A 14,181-nucleotide genomic window follows, 5' to 3' on the forward strand; every position below is an offset into this window, starting at 1 on the left:
TCGCTGTCCCCATTCTGCCCTCAGTTCTGGTCCCTGGGCAATGGGCGTGACCACGTGATGGACGCCATAGCCCAGTGCGAGCAGCTGACCCGGGAGAGGAGCGAGAATGAGCGCCAGTCACCCTGGCGTATGTACTTCCGGAAGGAGTTCTTCACGCCCTGGCATGACTCCCAGGAGGACCCCATCAGCACTAACCTCATTTACCGCCAAGTCATCCATGGCGTCTGGTCTGGCGAGTATAGCTTCAAGAAGGTGAGGGGAAGCTGGGGCCCACAGGGCCCTGAAGAGGGGCCCATCTGGCAGCCTTGTTCCAGGGCTGGAACTGCGGGCCTGGAGCATGGGCAGGCCTGGGCTGCAGCCAACAGGGAGCACCCCAAAAAGGAGGTGGTCTTCAGGCTCCCTGCCAGGCATGTAACTGTCCCTTCTTGGCCTACCATCGGGTTCCTCCTCCCTGGACCACAGATTTGACCAAGCCTCTGGGCCCCACAGTCCTAAGGCCAAAGGCTGAACAGGGCTTTGGCTGCACAGGGAACACAGGCTCCTTGACACAGGTGGGGTCTCTGGAATGGGCCCCCTGCCTGTGCTCCATGCCTGGTACTTCTGCAGAATTCTTTCCCACTGAGTCCTTGCAGAATCCCCACAGGGTGACCATGGGTCATCCTTGAAAAGTAAGGACGGGTGGGGGGACATAGGGGGGTGGCCTAGGGGTCAAGTCTCAGTGCTATCACCGCTGCAGCCTGAGTTTGATCCCCGGCTGCTCCCCTCAGCAATGTATTCCAATAAATTGGCCTCTTCTCCCTACTCTTCTCTGGCGAATCCTCTCACGCCTCCACCTCTGGCCTACACCCCAGTTATTCTATGCCAAAAAAAAAAAAAAAAGAAAGAAAAGTGAGGACTGGGTAAAACAAACCAAAAGCCTTGCCCACACTTGCCCCTGCTCAGCAGCAATGTGGGGGTTCCGCCTCACCTCAGGGATCCCTCCCCATACTCACTGGCTCTGCAAAGATGGGGAGGAGCACCCAATCAGGTCACATGATAGTCCACCAAGTTGGGGGATCTGTGGGTTCTGCCTGGGGGATGAGGCAGGTGAGGTGCCACATACATCCCCACTGCTATCCTGAGGTGAGAGCCAGGCAGGGTGGAGGGTTGCGGGGAGGCTCCCACATGGCCCCAAGGCCCTCTTGTGTGTCCCAGGAGGAAGAGCTGGTAGAGCTGCTGGCCCGGCACTGTTATGTGCAGCTCGGCGCCTCAGCAGGGAGCCAAGCTGTCCTGGAGCTGCTGCCCAGCTGCATCCCCGCCAAGCTGCACAGGACCAAGACCCCAGAGAAGTGGGCTAGCCTCGTCACTGCCGCCCACGCACAGGTCAGCCTCCACGGTGCCCGGGGGTTCTGGGAATGGGAGCTTTCACTTGTCAGTTGGCAAGTTCAGTCTCCAGTTGAAACAATCTCGTTCGGTTCAGCTCTGGACCATGGGCCATGCCGTATCCCCTCTCCCTTTCAAATAGCATTCTAGACAGGTTAGGGCAGCTCATCCCAGCCATACTGGTCTCCCCTGCAACATCTGTCTGGGCCCTGACCTTTTAGCACAAGAGGGCATCCACAGCTGCTGACCATGACGCCACCAAGGAAGGCGCCAGTCCTCCCTTGAGGCCACTCCATCCTGCCTCAGACTCTCAGGGTCCCCTTGCTGGGCCCTAAATGCTTGCTGTAGGCTCTGGACAGCATGGAGGGCTGCCCCTCTTCTACTCCTGCTGGAAGGCCTGCACCACGTGCACATGGGGCTCTCCATGCCTCTACACCCCAGCGCACACTGTCCTGAGGCTCACCCATACCCGTGGAGGCTTCTGCTTTTCCCTGAGCTTCCACTCCAAGGGGGGACATCAGAGACCCTGTCTGATCATTAGCCCCCTGCCTCCCTTCCTCTCCCCACAAAGGAGAGCCCCCGAATCCTCCCCTGTTCCGACAGGGGCTGCCATCTGTCCTCATCTCTTTCCTCCCTGTGGGCTGAGCTCTAGAGTGTGGCCCGAGCACACAAAGGCATCTCTAAGGTGCCCCATGGTGCTGGCATTGAGGACAAAACCATTTGGCCAACACTTCTGTTATCCCCGCGGCGCTCTAGACTGGGAACGGACAGGACAGGGAGCGGGCATGGAGATGACAGTGCCTGGGCTGACCGTCCAGGGCAGGGAGATAAATGCCAGGTGAGCGGCTCAGGCAGCAGGTTCAGAGGGCAGTGAGGCCGACCCGGGGATGCAGTCTCCATTCTGCTGCACAAAGTGGGCCCGTGGGCTCGAGTCCTGTGCAGTGCGGGAGCGGCACCCTGCTCTGACCCGGCGCAGGCAGCCGCAGCGCCCGGGCAGCGACGCAGGGCGTGAGGCACCTGGCGGTTGTGCCAGCGTTTCCCACACACGCTTCAGCACGGGGCTTCTGTCCGCAAGCCGTCCTTTCCCTGGCACCCCTGGGGAACACGCCTCGGCAACGAGCATGTGGGGTGAGCAAGCCCTCTTGGTCATGTGTGGTGTTTCCCAGCCCGCTGGTTGCGCTTGGAGGTGCGACCTTGGACTTTGTGGTTCTCACATGAACTCAAACCATCATGAGCAAGAGGCGGCTTGATTTGGGAAGGGGTGTTGGGGTAAGTGGGGGTGAAGAATTAGGATTTTTTACCTTACCCATATTTCCAAATTGAACATAGTTTCACTGAATTTTTTTAAACACTTAAAAAACATACATTACCCCCCCTCAAAAAAAATCAGAAAAGCCACGTACAAAGAAAAAAGTGAAATCACCCATAATATCATAGCGAAAGGTCACTTCTCTTGACATGGGGTGCACAGCCTTCCTCACTGTTAGCATCATAGATACACACAGGGGCAGAAGGAGGACTAGGGAGACGCCACCTTCCTCACAGTGAAAGTAGGCCATTGCACGAAGTCCTCAACTTCCTCTCTCGGCCCTGTCACCTGGGTCCGGACTCCGCGTCCCTGAGCTCCGGTGTTTTCCATGGCGCTTGTCATTGACTGACGCCTCTTGATGAATGTTAACATTGTTCACTATTAGGACGAGGTGAATCACCTTGTAGACCCACTTTTATACCCTTGAAGGCAATTTCTTCAGAATAAATGGATAGAAGCAGGATTTCAGCGTGAATGCACTTTCTAAAGCACTGGCTACTCATCACTTATTTAGAGCCCTTGTGCGTTCCCAAACCCAGTTCCTGGCCATCGCCCAACCGCTTTTTAAAGTAGGAACGAGAGAGGTCGCTCTGCAAGCAGTAACAAGCGCCTTCGCCAGCTCAGGACACAGCAGCCGGCAGTGAGGGGAGCGGAGAGCCCGGGAGGGAGGGAGGAAAGTCCCAGGCGGGACTAGAGCGGAGCCGCCCTTGCAGAGCCGCCCTGCAAATACGCGGCAAAGACTGAGGGACCAGGTGACAGACCTGGAGCAAGTCGGGCCTCCCCCCACACACACACACGCTGCACAGCCCAGCAGAGCAAGGGCAAGCGCGTGCGCAACACAGCCCTTGTGCACATTCGCGTGTGCCACCTCAGCTGCCAGCCTTGCCTGGAGCCCGGGGCGTCCTGACACTGACCAGGAGCCCCCCTCCCTCCCAGAACCGCGCCAGCAGGGGCCCTCCCACCGGGTGGGTGAAGCGAGGTGTTTCTCCTCCCGGCCTTGCTCGGGCCATCCCCACTTTAGGCAGCGATGCAGCAAACAAGCACCCTGGGTTCTGGGCAGGAAGAGCCTCCTCTCCGGGCAGCCAGGCCGGGCAAGAGGTGCATGTGGGGGTGACACGCCGTGTTCCCGCGCAGGCATCGTACACCCGGAGTCGGGCGATGCCCCAGACTGTGCAGGAGCAGGTGGTCGATGCTGCCCGCCTGCAGTGGCCGCTGCTCTTCTCCCAGCTCTTCGAAGTCACCACACTCTCTGGTAAGGGTTCTCACAGGGTGGGGGCTGCAGGCAGGGGCAGGGGCCGAGGGAGGCAAGAGGGCCCGTCCACCCTTCACACCTGTCTCTTGCGGCCAGGCCCCCGACTGCCCAAAACTCAGCTGGTCTTGGCTGTTAACTGGAAGGGGCTATACTTCTTGGACCAGAAGGAGAAGTTGCTTCTAGAACTGTCTTTCATGGAGGTCATGAGCCTGGTCACCAACAGGTGGGTGCCAAGAGAAGACACCACAAATCTCTCCTCCCCAGGGCCTCTGGGAGAGAAGAGGGAGTAGGATGCCTGGATATCTGGCCGGGTACAGCATGGGCTGAGTCCACCATGTGGTTGATGGCCTCCAGACATGGACTTGCTGCCCACCGAGTGCTGCGTCTGTGCACCATGCCTCAAGGCTTCTTTTGAACCCCAAGTATTCCTGGCACCTTTTGGGTGTGCATTCATTTACAGCTCTTCCTTTCTCATGGGCACGTGGAAAGTACTGACCGCCTGGGAGAGGGAGCCAGGACCAGGGCCTTGGTGTGTGTGGCCTTAACCAGCCTTAACCAGGCTGGGCCTTGCACACTCTCTTCCCCAGAGTTAAAGCACACACAGTGTAATGTACACACATGCAGGGTGCACACTAGCCACCACAGACAGAGGCTGACCCTGCCAGGCACTTTCTTATATGCCAGGAAGTCCTCCCAGAATACCCGTGCCTGCAGATGAGTAACCTGAAGCAATCAGAGGCTCAGCAGCTCACACAGGCCCACCAAGGCTAGCGCTTCATCTCAACTTCAAGATTTTTTGAGGTGTCCCTGGGGTAGCCTGCACCCAAGTAACCTCATTACCTGCTCAGAGCCCATCCTCAAGACTGGCTTGGCACCACACACAGCTGCCAAGGCCTGCATGCTGGGAAGTGGACCAACCCAAACTCAGACTCGGACCTGTCAGTAGCCTTTATCTGTAATTTAGGAAGGGCATCCCCTCTGCAGCTATGGAGGGACTGGAACAAGGGAGGGTAATAGAGGCTTCTGGTAATGTTGCACCCCTTGTCCCTTCAGGGAGGCCCGTGGCGGACAGAGACTGGTGCTGTCCACTCTGCATGAAGAGGAGTATGAGTTCGCATCCCCCAGCAGCGTGGCCATCGCCGAGCTGGTGGCCTTGTTTCTGGAGGGCTTGAAGGAAAGGTCCATGTTCGCCATGGCCCTGCAGGACCAGAAGGCCACAGGTGCCCAGTGGGGTGGGGAGGGGGCACGCTGAGGAATTTGCCTCAGAGTGGAAGGGCAGTTGGCTCATCTCCTCTCAGCAGCTCTGTGGCATGGAGCAGGGCTCAGGGACGTGGCAGAGAGGGAAAGCTCTGGGGGGACAACTTCAGGCCCTCCCCTCTATAAAATGAGGGGATTCAAAGAGGTGATCACAAACCCTCCAACAATACCCCAGCTGAGAGTCCTATATGACAGCAGAAGCCGGGGGAAGGGCTGATACCCTCCCCTCAGGGACCAGGCCTCCAGCCTGTGCTTTTCACAGCCTCCTCACAGCCACCCTGCCACCCCATCTTACAGACAAGGAACTGGAGGCTCAGAAGAGGGAAGCAGCTCAGGGGTACGGGGTTTGAGCCCTAGCAGTCTAGTTTTTGGCCACAGCTCCCTTAACACGGGAATTGAGAAGAGCTGAGCAGTCCTGGGAAATTAGGGGAGGCTGTGGACACTGGAGCTTCAGACAGTGCCAGAGGCTCATAGGAATCAGAGGAGGGGACTGGGCCTGGGCGCTTTAGCACTAAGAAAGTCAACCCTTAGACTTTACCCCATGGCCCATTCTGTCCTAAACTTCCCCAGGAGGAAGGGGCTGAGGATGACTCCATTTTACAGATGAGCAAGTCAGTGGTTGAGAGCCCCTGCCTGTGTATCCCAGTTGCTTGTCAACCACTGCTTGCCTTCCACGCCGTGGCTCCTGGTCAGGCCACGAAGCAGGTCTCCCAAAACTGGAGCTTGAGTCAGAAGTCACAGCCTCACCCACTTGGGCTCTGTGGCTATCCAGGCCCTTTAAGGGCCTGAGCTTGGAATCCTACGAGCGCCCACTCTCAGAGTGGCTGTGAGTCTACAGTTGTGTGCCTCAGTTTCTTCATCTGTCGATGGAGACCACCCCTAAAATGCCAGCACCACTTCAGGACTCGGCAAACCCCTGGGTAAATGGGAAATGATGTGTGTGACCTGGAATTGCAGATGACCCCAGCTTCCTCACCTTCAAGAAGGGGGACTTGCTGATCCTGACAAAGAAGAACGAGCTGCCAGCATCTGAGACATGGGTCCTGGGCCAGAACGACAGGACGGGCAAGAAGGGGCTGGTGCCTGTGGCCTGCCTCTATTCCATCCCTACGGTCACCAAGCCCTCGGCGCAGCTGCTGGTAACTCTTGCTCACCTGCCCTCAGCCCAGAGTCCTGTGGGCACATGGAGAAGCATCCTTGGACACCCATCTTCGGTCCTAGCTCAGGGACCTGCACCTCTTCCTTCACAGAGGGCCGGGAGGGCTACTGGGAATCCGGTCAGCTCTGCTGGCTCCACATCCCTCTGGGCTGATTATGACGCAGGTGGTGTTTGTGCAGTGCTCAACATGCTCTGGGCACTACCAGGTGCTACCTGTGCTATCCTCAGACTCGGCCTCACTGAGATCCTGAGCCAAGGGTACCAAAGCCACCTACCCCCATAAATCACCCCATCCCAAGCCCAAGATGAGCCATACAGAGGGGTGTAGCCACAAGATCCTGACATGATCCTCCATATCCCAAGCCAGCTGTGTACTGGCAGTGCAGGATTGCACAGTCAAGTTCTACCTTCAAGGAACATACAGATGTTTGGGCAAAAGATGAGCTAGTGGCAGATGTGCAAAATGCCACCAAGGAAAAGTGCTGGTTGTCATGGGGGCCAGGAATAGGGTAGGTTCTTGTCCTGTCTGGGAAAGTGCCCTGAGGAAGTGACATTTGTGCTGAGATCTGAAGAACGTGGGGGGCAAGACAGGCAGAGTCCAAGATGTCCCTGAGGGTAGGTGCTCTGAGGAAGGGGGCCTGAGAACACTTCTAAGGGAAAGGAATAGGTTCAGAGAAGTTGCGTCACTAGGCCAGAGTCCCACAGCAGGTGATGGTCCACCTCCTCCCAAGCCAGAGACAACCAGGTCAGGAGGAATGAAAGGGAAGGGCCTCAGGCAGTGTCCAAGGAACCCACAGGTCTGCACCCCCACAGAACTTGCTGGCCATGTCACCAGAGAAGCGGAAGCTGGCGGCCCAGGAGGTACGGCCTGCAGAGCCAGTGCCTGAGGAGGAGCCCAAGGAGGCGCCGCACACCCTGGAGGAATTCTCTTATGAGCATTTCAGGTGCTCACCCAGCCACCCCTCCTCAGGCCCAGGCTCGACCTACCCCCTCTGTGTTCTTCTGAGGGGTGGGGAGGGCCCAGAGGTGTGTGGGGCCCATCTGGCTTCCCAGGTCAACTTGGGGACCCTGGTCCTCCCACAGCCCCTGGGAGGGCTCTCCCCACTGGGCCCACCTGGTGGGCAGTCAGAGGATCGGGGGAGAGGAGGGACAGAGAAGGCCAGGGGTGGGCCCTCACGCCAGCCTCTGTCCTGCAGGACCCCAGAGAAGGAGACCATCAGCCGAGCCATGCCCCTGGCCAGGACTCGGGGCCACCTGTGGGCCCACTGCTCCGAGCCCCTGCGGCAGCCTCTGCTCAAGCGTGTCCACGCCAATGCTGAGCTGCAGGACGTGGCCTGCCAGATCTTCATCGATATCCTTTCCTGCCAGTCTACCCCTGTGCCACGCCCGCACTTCACAAGCCCCACCGCCCCCTGCAAGGGCCTGGACCCCAGGACACAGGGCAGGGGCAACATGCAGCTCCCTGGGAGGCTGGTCAGGGGTCAGTGTGGGGCCCATGTCAGGGTGACAGGCCATCACAACGGCACGTTCTCCTTGACGGCAGCACCCATCCTCAGGTACATGGGTGACTACCCATCTCGGCAGGCCTGGACCTCCCTGGAGCTCACCGACCAGATCTTCACCTTGGCCCTCCAGGACACAGCCCTGCAGGACGAGGTCTACTGCCAGATCCTGAAGCAGCTGACGAACAATACCAAGAGGTGTGCCGGGGTGGGGTGGGTGGACACACCCGCACGCACGCCCTGCCATGCATGTCCATGTCCTGTCCTCATTCCTGCCCCGCCTCTCAGAGGGAGACAGCAGCAGCTCGTGCAGCCTGACCAGTTGGCTTTGGGGGTGGTCAGAGCAGGGAAGGAAACAGCCCTGTTCTGGGCCCTGACTGCTATACCTTTCCTCCTTTGTGACCAGAAGGCCTCTTGAAGCCTCAGTGTCCTCCACAAAATGGGCACAACAGCCCCTGCTCCCCACCTCATAGGGGTGAAAACAAAGACTGCTGTGGCTTTGTTAGTTGGCTAGTAGGTCTCCTTGCCCACGACTGCAGCCAGGCCCAGTGTCTCATCTCTCTTTGGTGCCTGACCTGCCTGGGCCTCCAGGAAGGGTCCTTCCTGGGCTGATGAGCACTGCCACCCCCAGGTACAGTGAAGAGAGGGGCTGGCAACTGCTGTGGCTCTGCACGGGCCTCTTCGCACCCAGCAAGGCACTGCTGCCCCATGCCCAGAAATTCATAGACACTCGGAGGAAGAAGCTGCTGGCCTCCGACTGTGGCCGCCGGATCCAGAGGGTCCTGAGGTGAGACTGCAGCCCCCACCCTCCCCAGGAGTGACACCCAGGCCACCTGTACGGAGATTCTGAGGGGACCAGGTGGGCCTCCAGGAGTTGATGGTTCGGTGTAGACACACTAGTGGCCAAACTGCGTTCTATCCAGAAGCTGCTTTCAGTGTGGGGAGGCTGGCCCAGACCCTGCCACTGGGGAGAGATGAGAGGGGTAGTCCCAGGAAGGTCATGGAGAGGCCTGGGTAGTTAATAGAAGCACGTGATAGCCACCATCATAGGCACAAGCTCCCCCCACCCTCACCCAACAGCTGCCAATTGAAAGCACAGAGGGAACTGCCTGGATTCCAGGGGTGACCTCAGGGCTCACACCTCCTGCTCCCCACCCCGCCCAGCAGAGAGGGGCTGACATCAGAGACCCATCCCTGCCAGTCTGTGGTGTGTCCCCACCGTGGCCCTGCCTCAGCTGGGTCCTTCTTCCTTGACCCTGTCTTGGTTCTCCTCCATGCTGGCTGCCCCCTGGCTTGGCCTCCTGTGGCTATAGGAATGGGTAGGTTGGCAGAGTGAGATGCCATGTCAGTGAGTGGTAGCCCTGGTCATGAGGGGGGAGTGGGTATCTTCATAGAGTCCTGCCCACATCCCTGACCCCTGCCTGATACCCCTGGAGTGCGAGAAAAAGATCGCAAGACACCCTGCCCACTGGCACCTGACCAAGGTGGCCCTAGCCAGCCCAGTCCCCCCACTTGTGTCCCAGGCTCCTCAGGCTTCCTCAGAACTTCTGGTCACCTGGGAGGTGAGTCCTCTGTCTCCTCCCTGGGCCTGGGTGTGGAGCACCCAGACAGAGGCGGCTCCTGGAAGCCACCTCAGCAGTGGTCACTGAGGCACTTTTTGTTTTATATCTGGCACATAGTCTAGGGCCTCCTTGGAAGCTGGGCCTGGTGGGTAGCAGGGTGGGACATGAATTAAGTACTGTCTTGCTCTAGGACGGGGCCCCGCAAGCAGCCCCCACACCAGGTGGAGGTGGAGGCCACAGAGCAGAAGGTCTCCCGCATCTGCCACAAGATCTACCTCCCTAATGACACCAGTGAGGTGAGCCCCCAGCCCAAGGGTCTTACCCTCCCAGGCCTGCTTTTAGCCCAGAGCACAGCTCATCCCCACCTGGGTTACCTGAGCAGACTGACAGGGCTGTTCCCAGAGTAGAGTGGACACCTCACCTTCACTGCTCTCCTGCCACCCCCCAACCCGAAGCTCCCCCAAGAGACTGCTCGTGCCCTCATTGGTACCTCACAAACATGACCCAAGTGCCCAGGGAGGCTGCTAGTACAGTGGGGAGTCAGGACGGCCCAGAGGGACATTCTAGGCCCAGGCACAGCCAGAAGTGTGGGCAGCAAGGCCAAGTCCCAGCCTGGGAGCTGTAGGGGTTTCTAACCCTGCCTGGGGTCCAAGTAGCCAGTGCTGCCATTACTGCGCCTATGGACAGAGCCCCAGGTTGGCTGCCGGGGACAGTGAAGGGGACAGGTGGGAAGTGAGAGACCGCAGGACTCAGCTGTTGTGAGGAGGCCTGTGGTCACATGGTAGCAGTGGAGCATGGGGGCTAACTGCTGTCCTCAAAGTTCTCCCCTGTGGCACCATGCCTTTCCTGTCTTAAAACAGGGCTAGGGCCTCCCCTGGTGGTGCAGGCGGTTGAGCGCTGGGCTGTGAAGCTGTCTGCAGCCTCTGCAGCGCGGGTTTGATTCCCACTGCCCAAGGAGATACCCACATGGGGTGGCAGATCTCTCCTGTCTCGCCCGCTGCTCCCCTCAGCAGTGTGCTTCGTCAGTCTGCCTGTTCTGTTCCCCTCTCTGGCTCTGGTGAATTCTCTCACCCTCCCGCGCATCTGGCCTGTACTCCGGTTCTTGTATAAATAAATATTTTTTAAAAAAGGGGGGGGCTAGACCCCAAATAGGAAGTTCCCACAGTCTGGCTGCAGGATGCTCAAAGCAACTTCAAAATGCCGGGCCTCTTGAGCCCTAGAGGGTGAATGCTGTGATGACATGAAAAGTCTGAGCAGTTTTTTCTATATGGGAAGGCTAGTCCCTCTCAGGAAAGGGTATACACTCTTCAGTCTCATGCAGGAGCTGGTGTCAGGCCGTGAGGGGTCGGTCCAGGTTGCCCTAATGCTGGGACACTCACATGTTACCTCTCTGCCAGATGATGGAGGTGGGTAGCAACACCCGGGTGCGGGACGTGTGCGAGAGCATCAGCGCCCGGCTGCAGCTGGCCTCCTGGGAAGGCTGCAGCCTCTTCATCAAGATCGCAGACAAGGTGTGGCCGGCAAAGCGAGCCAGGAGGGAAGGCAGGCAGGGGTGGGGCAGGCTCTCCCCATGTCGGCCACGCTGCACACAGGCTGGCAGGATGGAGGTGGGTGGTGAGTGGAGCCTTCACAGGCAGCCAACATGGAGACAGGCCCTCAGGTGAGCAAGGGCCCCTCTCTCAGCCCCTAGCTTCCCCAGTCCTGGGCACTCCTTAGCAGGAACCCCCGAAACCCTCCACCTGCCTGCCTCCCAGTGCCTTCCTCTCCATCCACCCCAGGTCATCAGCCAGAAGGAGGGAGACTTCTTCTTCGACTCCTTGCGGGAGGTAGCTGACTGGGTGAAGAAGAGCAAACCCCAGAAAGAAGGTTAGGCGGTCTCTGGGCGGGGGTGGGGGACAAGGAAAGCGGGAAGGAGATGGCTGGGAGGGAAGGGCAAGGGCCAGGACCGGCTGCTTCCCCAGCCAGGTCCGAAGGCTCTTCTGGCCCCTCCCGCCCAGCCCCTGCCCAATCCTTCATGCTTGTATAGCCTTCCACGTGCCCTGGGTTATGGTGCAGCCAGACCTGGGAGCGAGCTGTGAGCACCCTGCCCAGGGAGCTCACCCGGTTTGGCAGGGGCAGGATATGAGGACCAGCCAGGGCAGGCGGCATAGCTGCAGGGTGGTGAAGGCCGCATGGGGCTGGGAGGACCAATGCCCCTAGGGAGGACCAGGCACCTTTCTGGAGAATACGGCCTCTGCGCTAGTCTCGGAGGCTGAGGAGGAGCTGGGGCAGGGCACAGAAAGCTGGGCAGGCAGCCAAAGCACACGCAGCAGTGACCTGAGGGGTGCCAAGGAGCATATCCTGCAGGGTGCAGGAAGGTGCCTTGGGGCCGGGAAATGGATTGGGTGGGGAGCACAGACATGGAGCTGGGGTGGCCTTGGAGGGAACAGGGCCACAAGACAGGCTTGGTGCTCACTACTGCCCCTGCAGGGGCCCCCGTGCTGCTTCCCTATCAGGTGTACTTCATGCGGAAGCTGTGGCTTGCTGTGACCCCAGGGAAGGATGTGAAAGCAGACACTGTACTCCATTACCACCAGGTGCCCACCCAGTGCCCTCCTCCCTGTGGGTGTGCAGGCCCTGCTCACTCCATCCCACACCTGCCCTCAGAGGTGGAAGAGGTAGCAAGTCAGTTCTTGCCTTGCCCCAGGGCACCTAGCCCAGGCCTAGGCTTCTGAAGGCCCTTGGTGGTCCCCCTGAACCCCTGAAGTTTCTGGGCTAAGAGCAGAGGGATAGCAGTGACTCTACCAGCATCAACAGCAGACAGAAGAAGGGGGGGTGGCAGGGAAGCAACGGAGGACAAAGTCTTGTGCAGCCAACATAGCATAAACCTTGCTCTGAGGGACCGGCACTATATGTCAGGGTAGAGCTGGTCACCCCCACGAGACGGAATAAGCCCTACCCACTCATGGTCGTTCCCCCTCTTGGAAATTCTACTCCAAGGGCCTTAGCTGTTTTCTGGCTCAGATCTCCTGGATGGGGTGGCTAACACCCTAGGCCCCTACCCCCACCACAAAACGAGTGCCTACCCCTGAGGCCCAGTGTGTCCATCACCCAGGAGCTGCCCAAGTACCTGCGTGGGTTCCACAAGTGCTCACGGGAGGATGCTGTCCACCTGGCAGGCCTCATCTACAAGGCCCAGTTTAACAATGACCAGTCCCACCTGGCTAGTATCCCCAAGATCCTGAGGGAACTGGTGCCTGAGAACCTCACACGCCTGATGTCTTCAGAAGAATGGAAAAAGGTGTTTGGCAGGGGCTGTGGAGGGGTCCTGGAGGGGTGGTCTGGCCAGGGCCCTCCCTGTGTGTGGAGGGAGGCCTGTGCCTTCCCACACTCTCTGCAGCATTTGGGAGACGCTTTTGCCTCCTCGGGACAGAGAGCACCTGGGCGCGGAGGGCCAGGCTGGTCTGCCAGCGCTGCTGGGCTGGGGCCCAGGAGGACAGAGCAGCCCCGCTCAGGCTCTGGCTGGTCCCCATGCCCCTAGAGCATCCTTCTGGCCTTTGACAAGCATAAAGACAAGACAGTGGAGGAGGCCAAAGTGGCCTTCCTGAAGAGGATCTGCCGGTGGCCCACCTTTGGGTCAGCCTTCTTCGAGGTGAAGGTAAGCCTCACCCACCAGGCCCAGCCAGCTGCCCCCCGCCAGCCTGAGCTTCTCCTCAAACACTCATCTTGGGGTGGGCTGGCATGAGGCTAGGAGCAGTGTGTCTGCTCGCGACTTGCATGCATGTACCTCAGGGAGGTGGTATCTGGCCCCCCAGGCAGGGCCGTGACCACTGTGCTCCCCTCCCCAGCAAACTTCAGAGCCCTCCTATCCGGATATCATCCTCATTGCCATCAACCGACAAGGGGTTCTGCTTATCCACCCGAAGACAAAGGTAGCGCCAGGGCCCCGGCAGGCTAGGGAGGCCCCCAGGGTCCCGGGAGCCCTGTGTAGGCAGGGCTGAGGTCCCCCAAACTCCCCTGGGCTCTGGAGGACCTGGCAGCAGCCACTCAAGCTCGGGGCCCCAGTCCCCAGACGCCTGGGCTGGCCAGCTCCTAAGCCCGCTCCCCCTCTGCCCTCAGGAGCAGCTCATTTCCTACCCCTTCACCAAGATTGCCAACTGGAGCAGCGGCAGCACCTACTTCCACATGGTGCTGGGGAGCCTGGGCCGAGGCGGTCGTTTGCTGTGTGAGACCTCTCTGGTGAGCCCGCCCCTCCTCCCTCCTCCTGTCTACACAGCTGAGAGGCACCAGGCAGCGGGTTTCCCCCACTCTCACGCCCACTGCCACCAGATCACTTGCTCACTCTGAGGGCCTGGCCGCCAGTGCCAGGGGGTGGACAAGGCCAGGGGGCAGCAGCGGCCCAGGGGGAGGCTGCACAAGGGAAGGGCTGGGGTGCCCAGTGCTCTTGCCCCACTCTGAGGAGGGAGGGGCCTTAGGACCCAGCACCCCCTGCCCAGAGTGTCCTGACACACTCTGAATACCCAGGGGCTCTCCCCTCTCCCCATACCTGTACTCCCAGACTCCAACCCCACCCTTCTCCTGTCCAGGGCTACAAAATGGATGACCTGATGACCTCCTACGTGCAACACCTCCTGAATACCATGAACAAGCAGCGGGGCTCTCGGGCACTAGCTGATCCTTAGCAGCGGAGCCCACGTTTCTGCCGTCAGGAGTGGGGATCCTAGAGGGACTTCCCAAGGGCCCTGCCCATCTGGGGCCTGCCCCCTGCAGGCCATCTTTCACAGTCCCTCTTCCCAAAC

The 14,181-nt window shown here is 59.5% G+C and overlaps 1 protein-coding gene across 1 annotated transcript in view; it reads left to right on the forward strand.

Moving 5' to 3' along the window:
* The window catches only part of MYO7B (myosin VIIB), a gene marked incomplete at both ends in the record, with an annotated part of 69,979 nt that extends 55,915 nt beyond the window's left edge, over window positions 1-14,064 (forward strand). Inside the window, 19 exons of the mRNA XM_084253090.1 lie at window positions 25-252; window positions 1,195-1,362; window positions 3,806-3,923; window positions 4,020-4,146; window positions 4,977-5,143; window positions 6,138-6,319; window positions 7,153-7,283; window positions 7,536-7,706; window positions 7,896-8,039; window positions 8,473-8,628; window positions 9,594-9,699; window positions 10,801-10,914; window positions 11,182-11,269; window positions 11,873-11,979; window positions 12,498-12,683; window positions 12,924-13,040; window positions 13,231-13,314; window positions 13,502-13,621; window positions 13,969-14,064. Coding sequence (XP_084109216.1) covers window positions 25-252; window positions 1,195-1,362; window positions 3,806-3,923; window positions 4,020-4,146; window positions 4,977-5,143; window positions 6,138-6,319; window positions 7,153-7,283; window positions 7,536-7,706; window positions 7,896-8,039; window positions 8,473-8,628; window positions 9,594-9,699; window positions 10,801-10,914; window positions 11,182-11,269; window positions 11,873-11,979; window positions 12,498-12,683; window positions 12,924-13,040; window positions 13,231-13,314; window positions 13,502-13,621; window positions 13,969-14,064 — 2,610 coding nt within the window. The remainder of the gene's footprint in view (window positions 1-24; window positions 253-1,194; window positions 1,363-3,805; window positions 3,924-4,019; window positions 4,147-4,976; window positions 5,144-6,137; window positions 6,320-7,152; window positions 7,284-7,535; window positions 7,707-7,895; window positions 8,040-8,472; window positions 8,629-9,593; window positions 9,700-10,800; window positions 10,915-11,181; window positions 11,270-11,872; window positions 11,980-12,497; window positions 12,684-12,923; window positions 13,041-13,230; window positions 13,315-13,501; window positions 13,622-13,968) is intronic.
* Window positions 14,065-14,181: the final 117 nt, after the last annotated feature.

The sequence above is a fragment of the Talpa europaea genome, assembly GCF_964194135.1.
Source record: "Talpa europaea genome assembly, chromosome: 1".
Taxonomy (NCBI): Eukaryota; Metazoa; Chordata; class Mammalia; order Eulipotyphla; family Talpidae; genus Talpa; species Talpa europaea.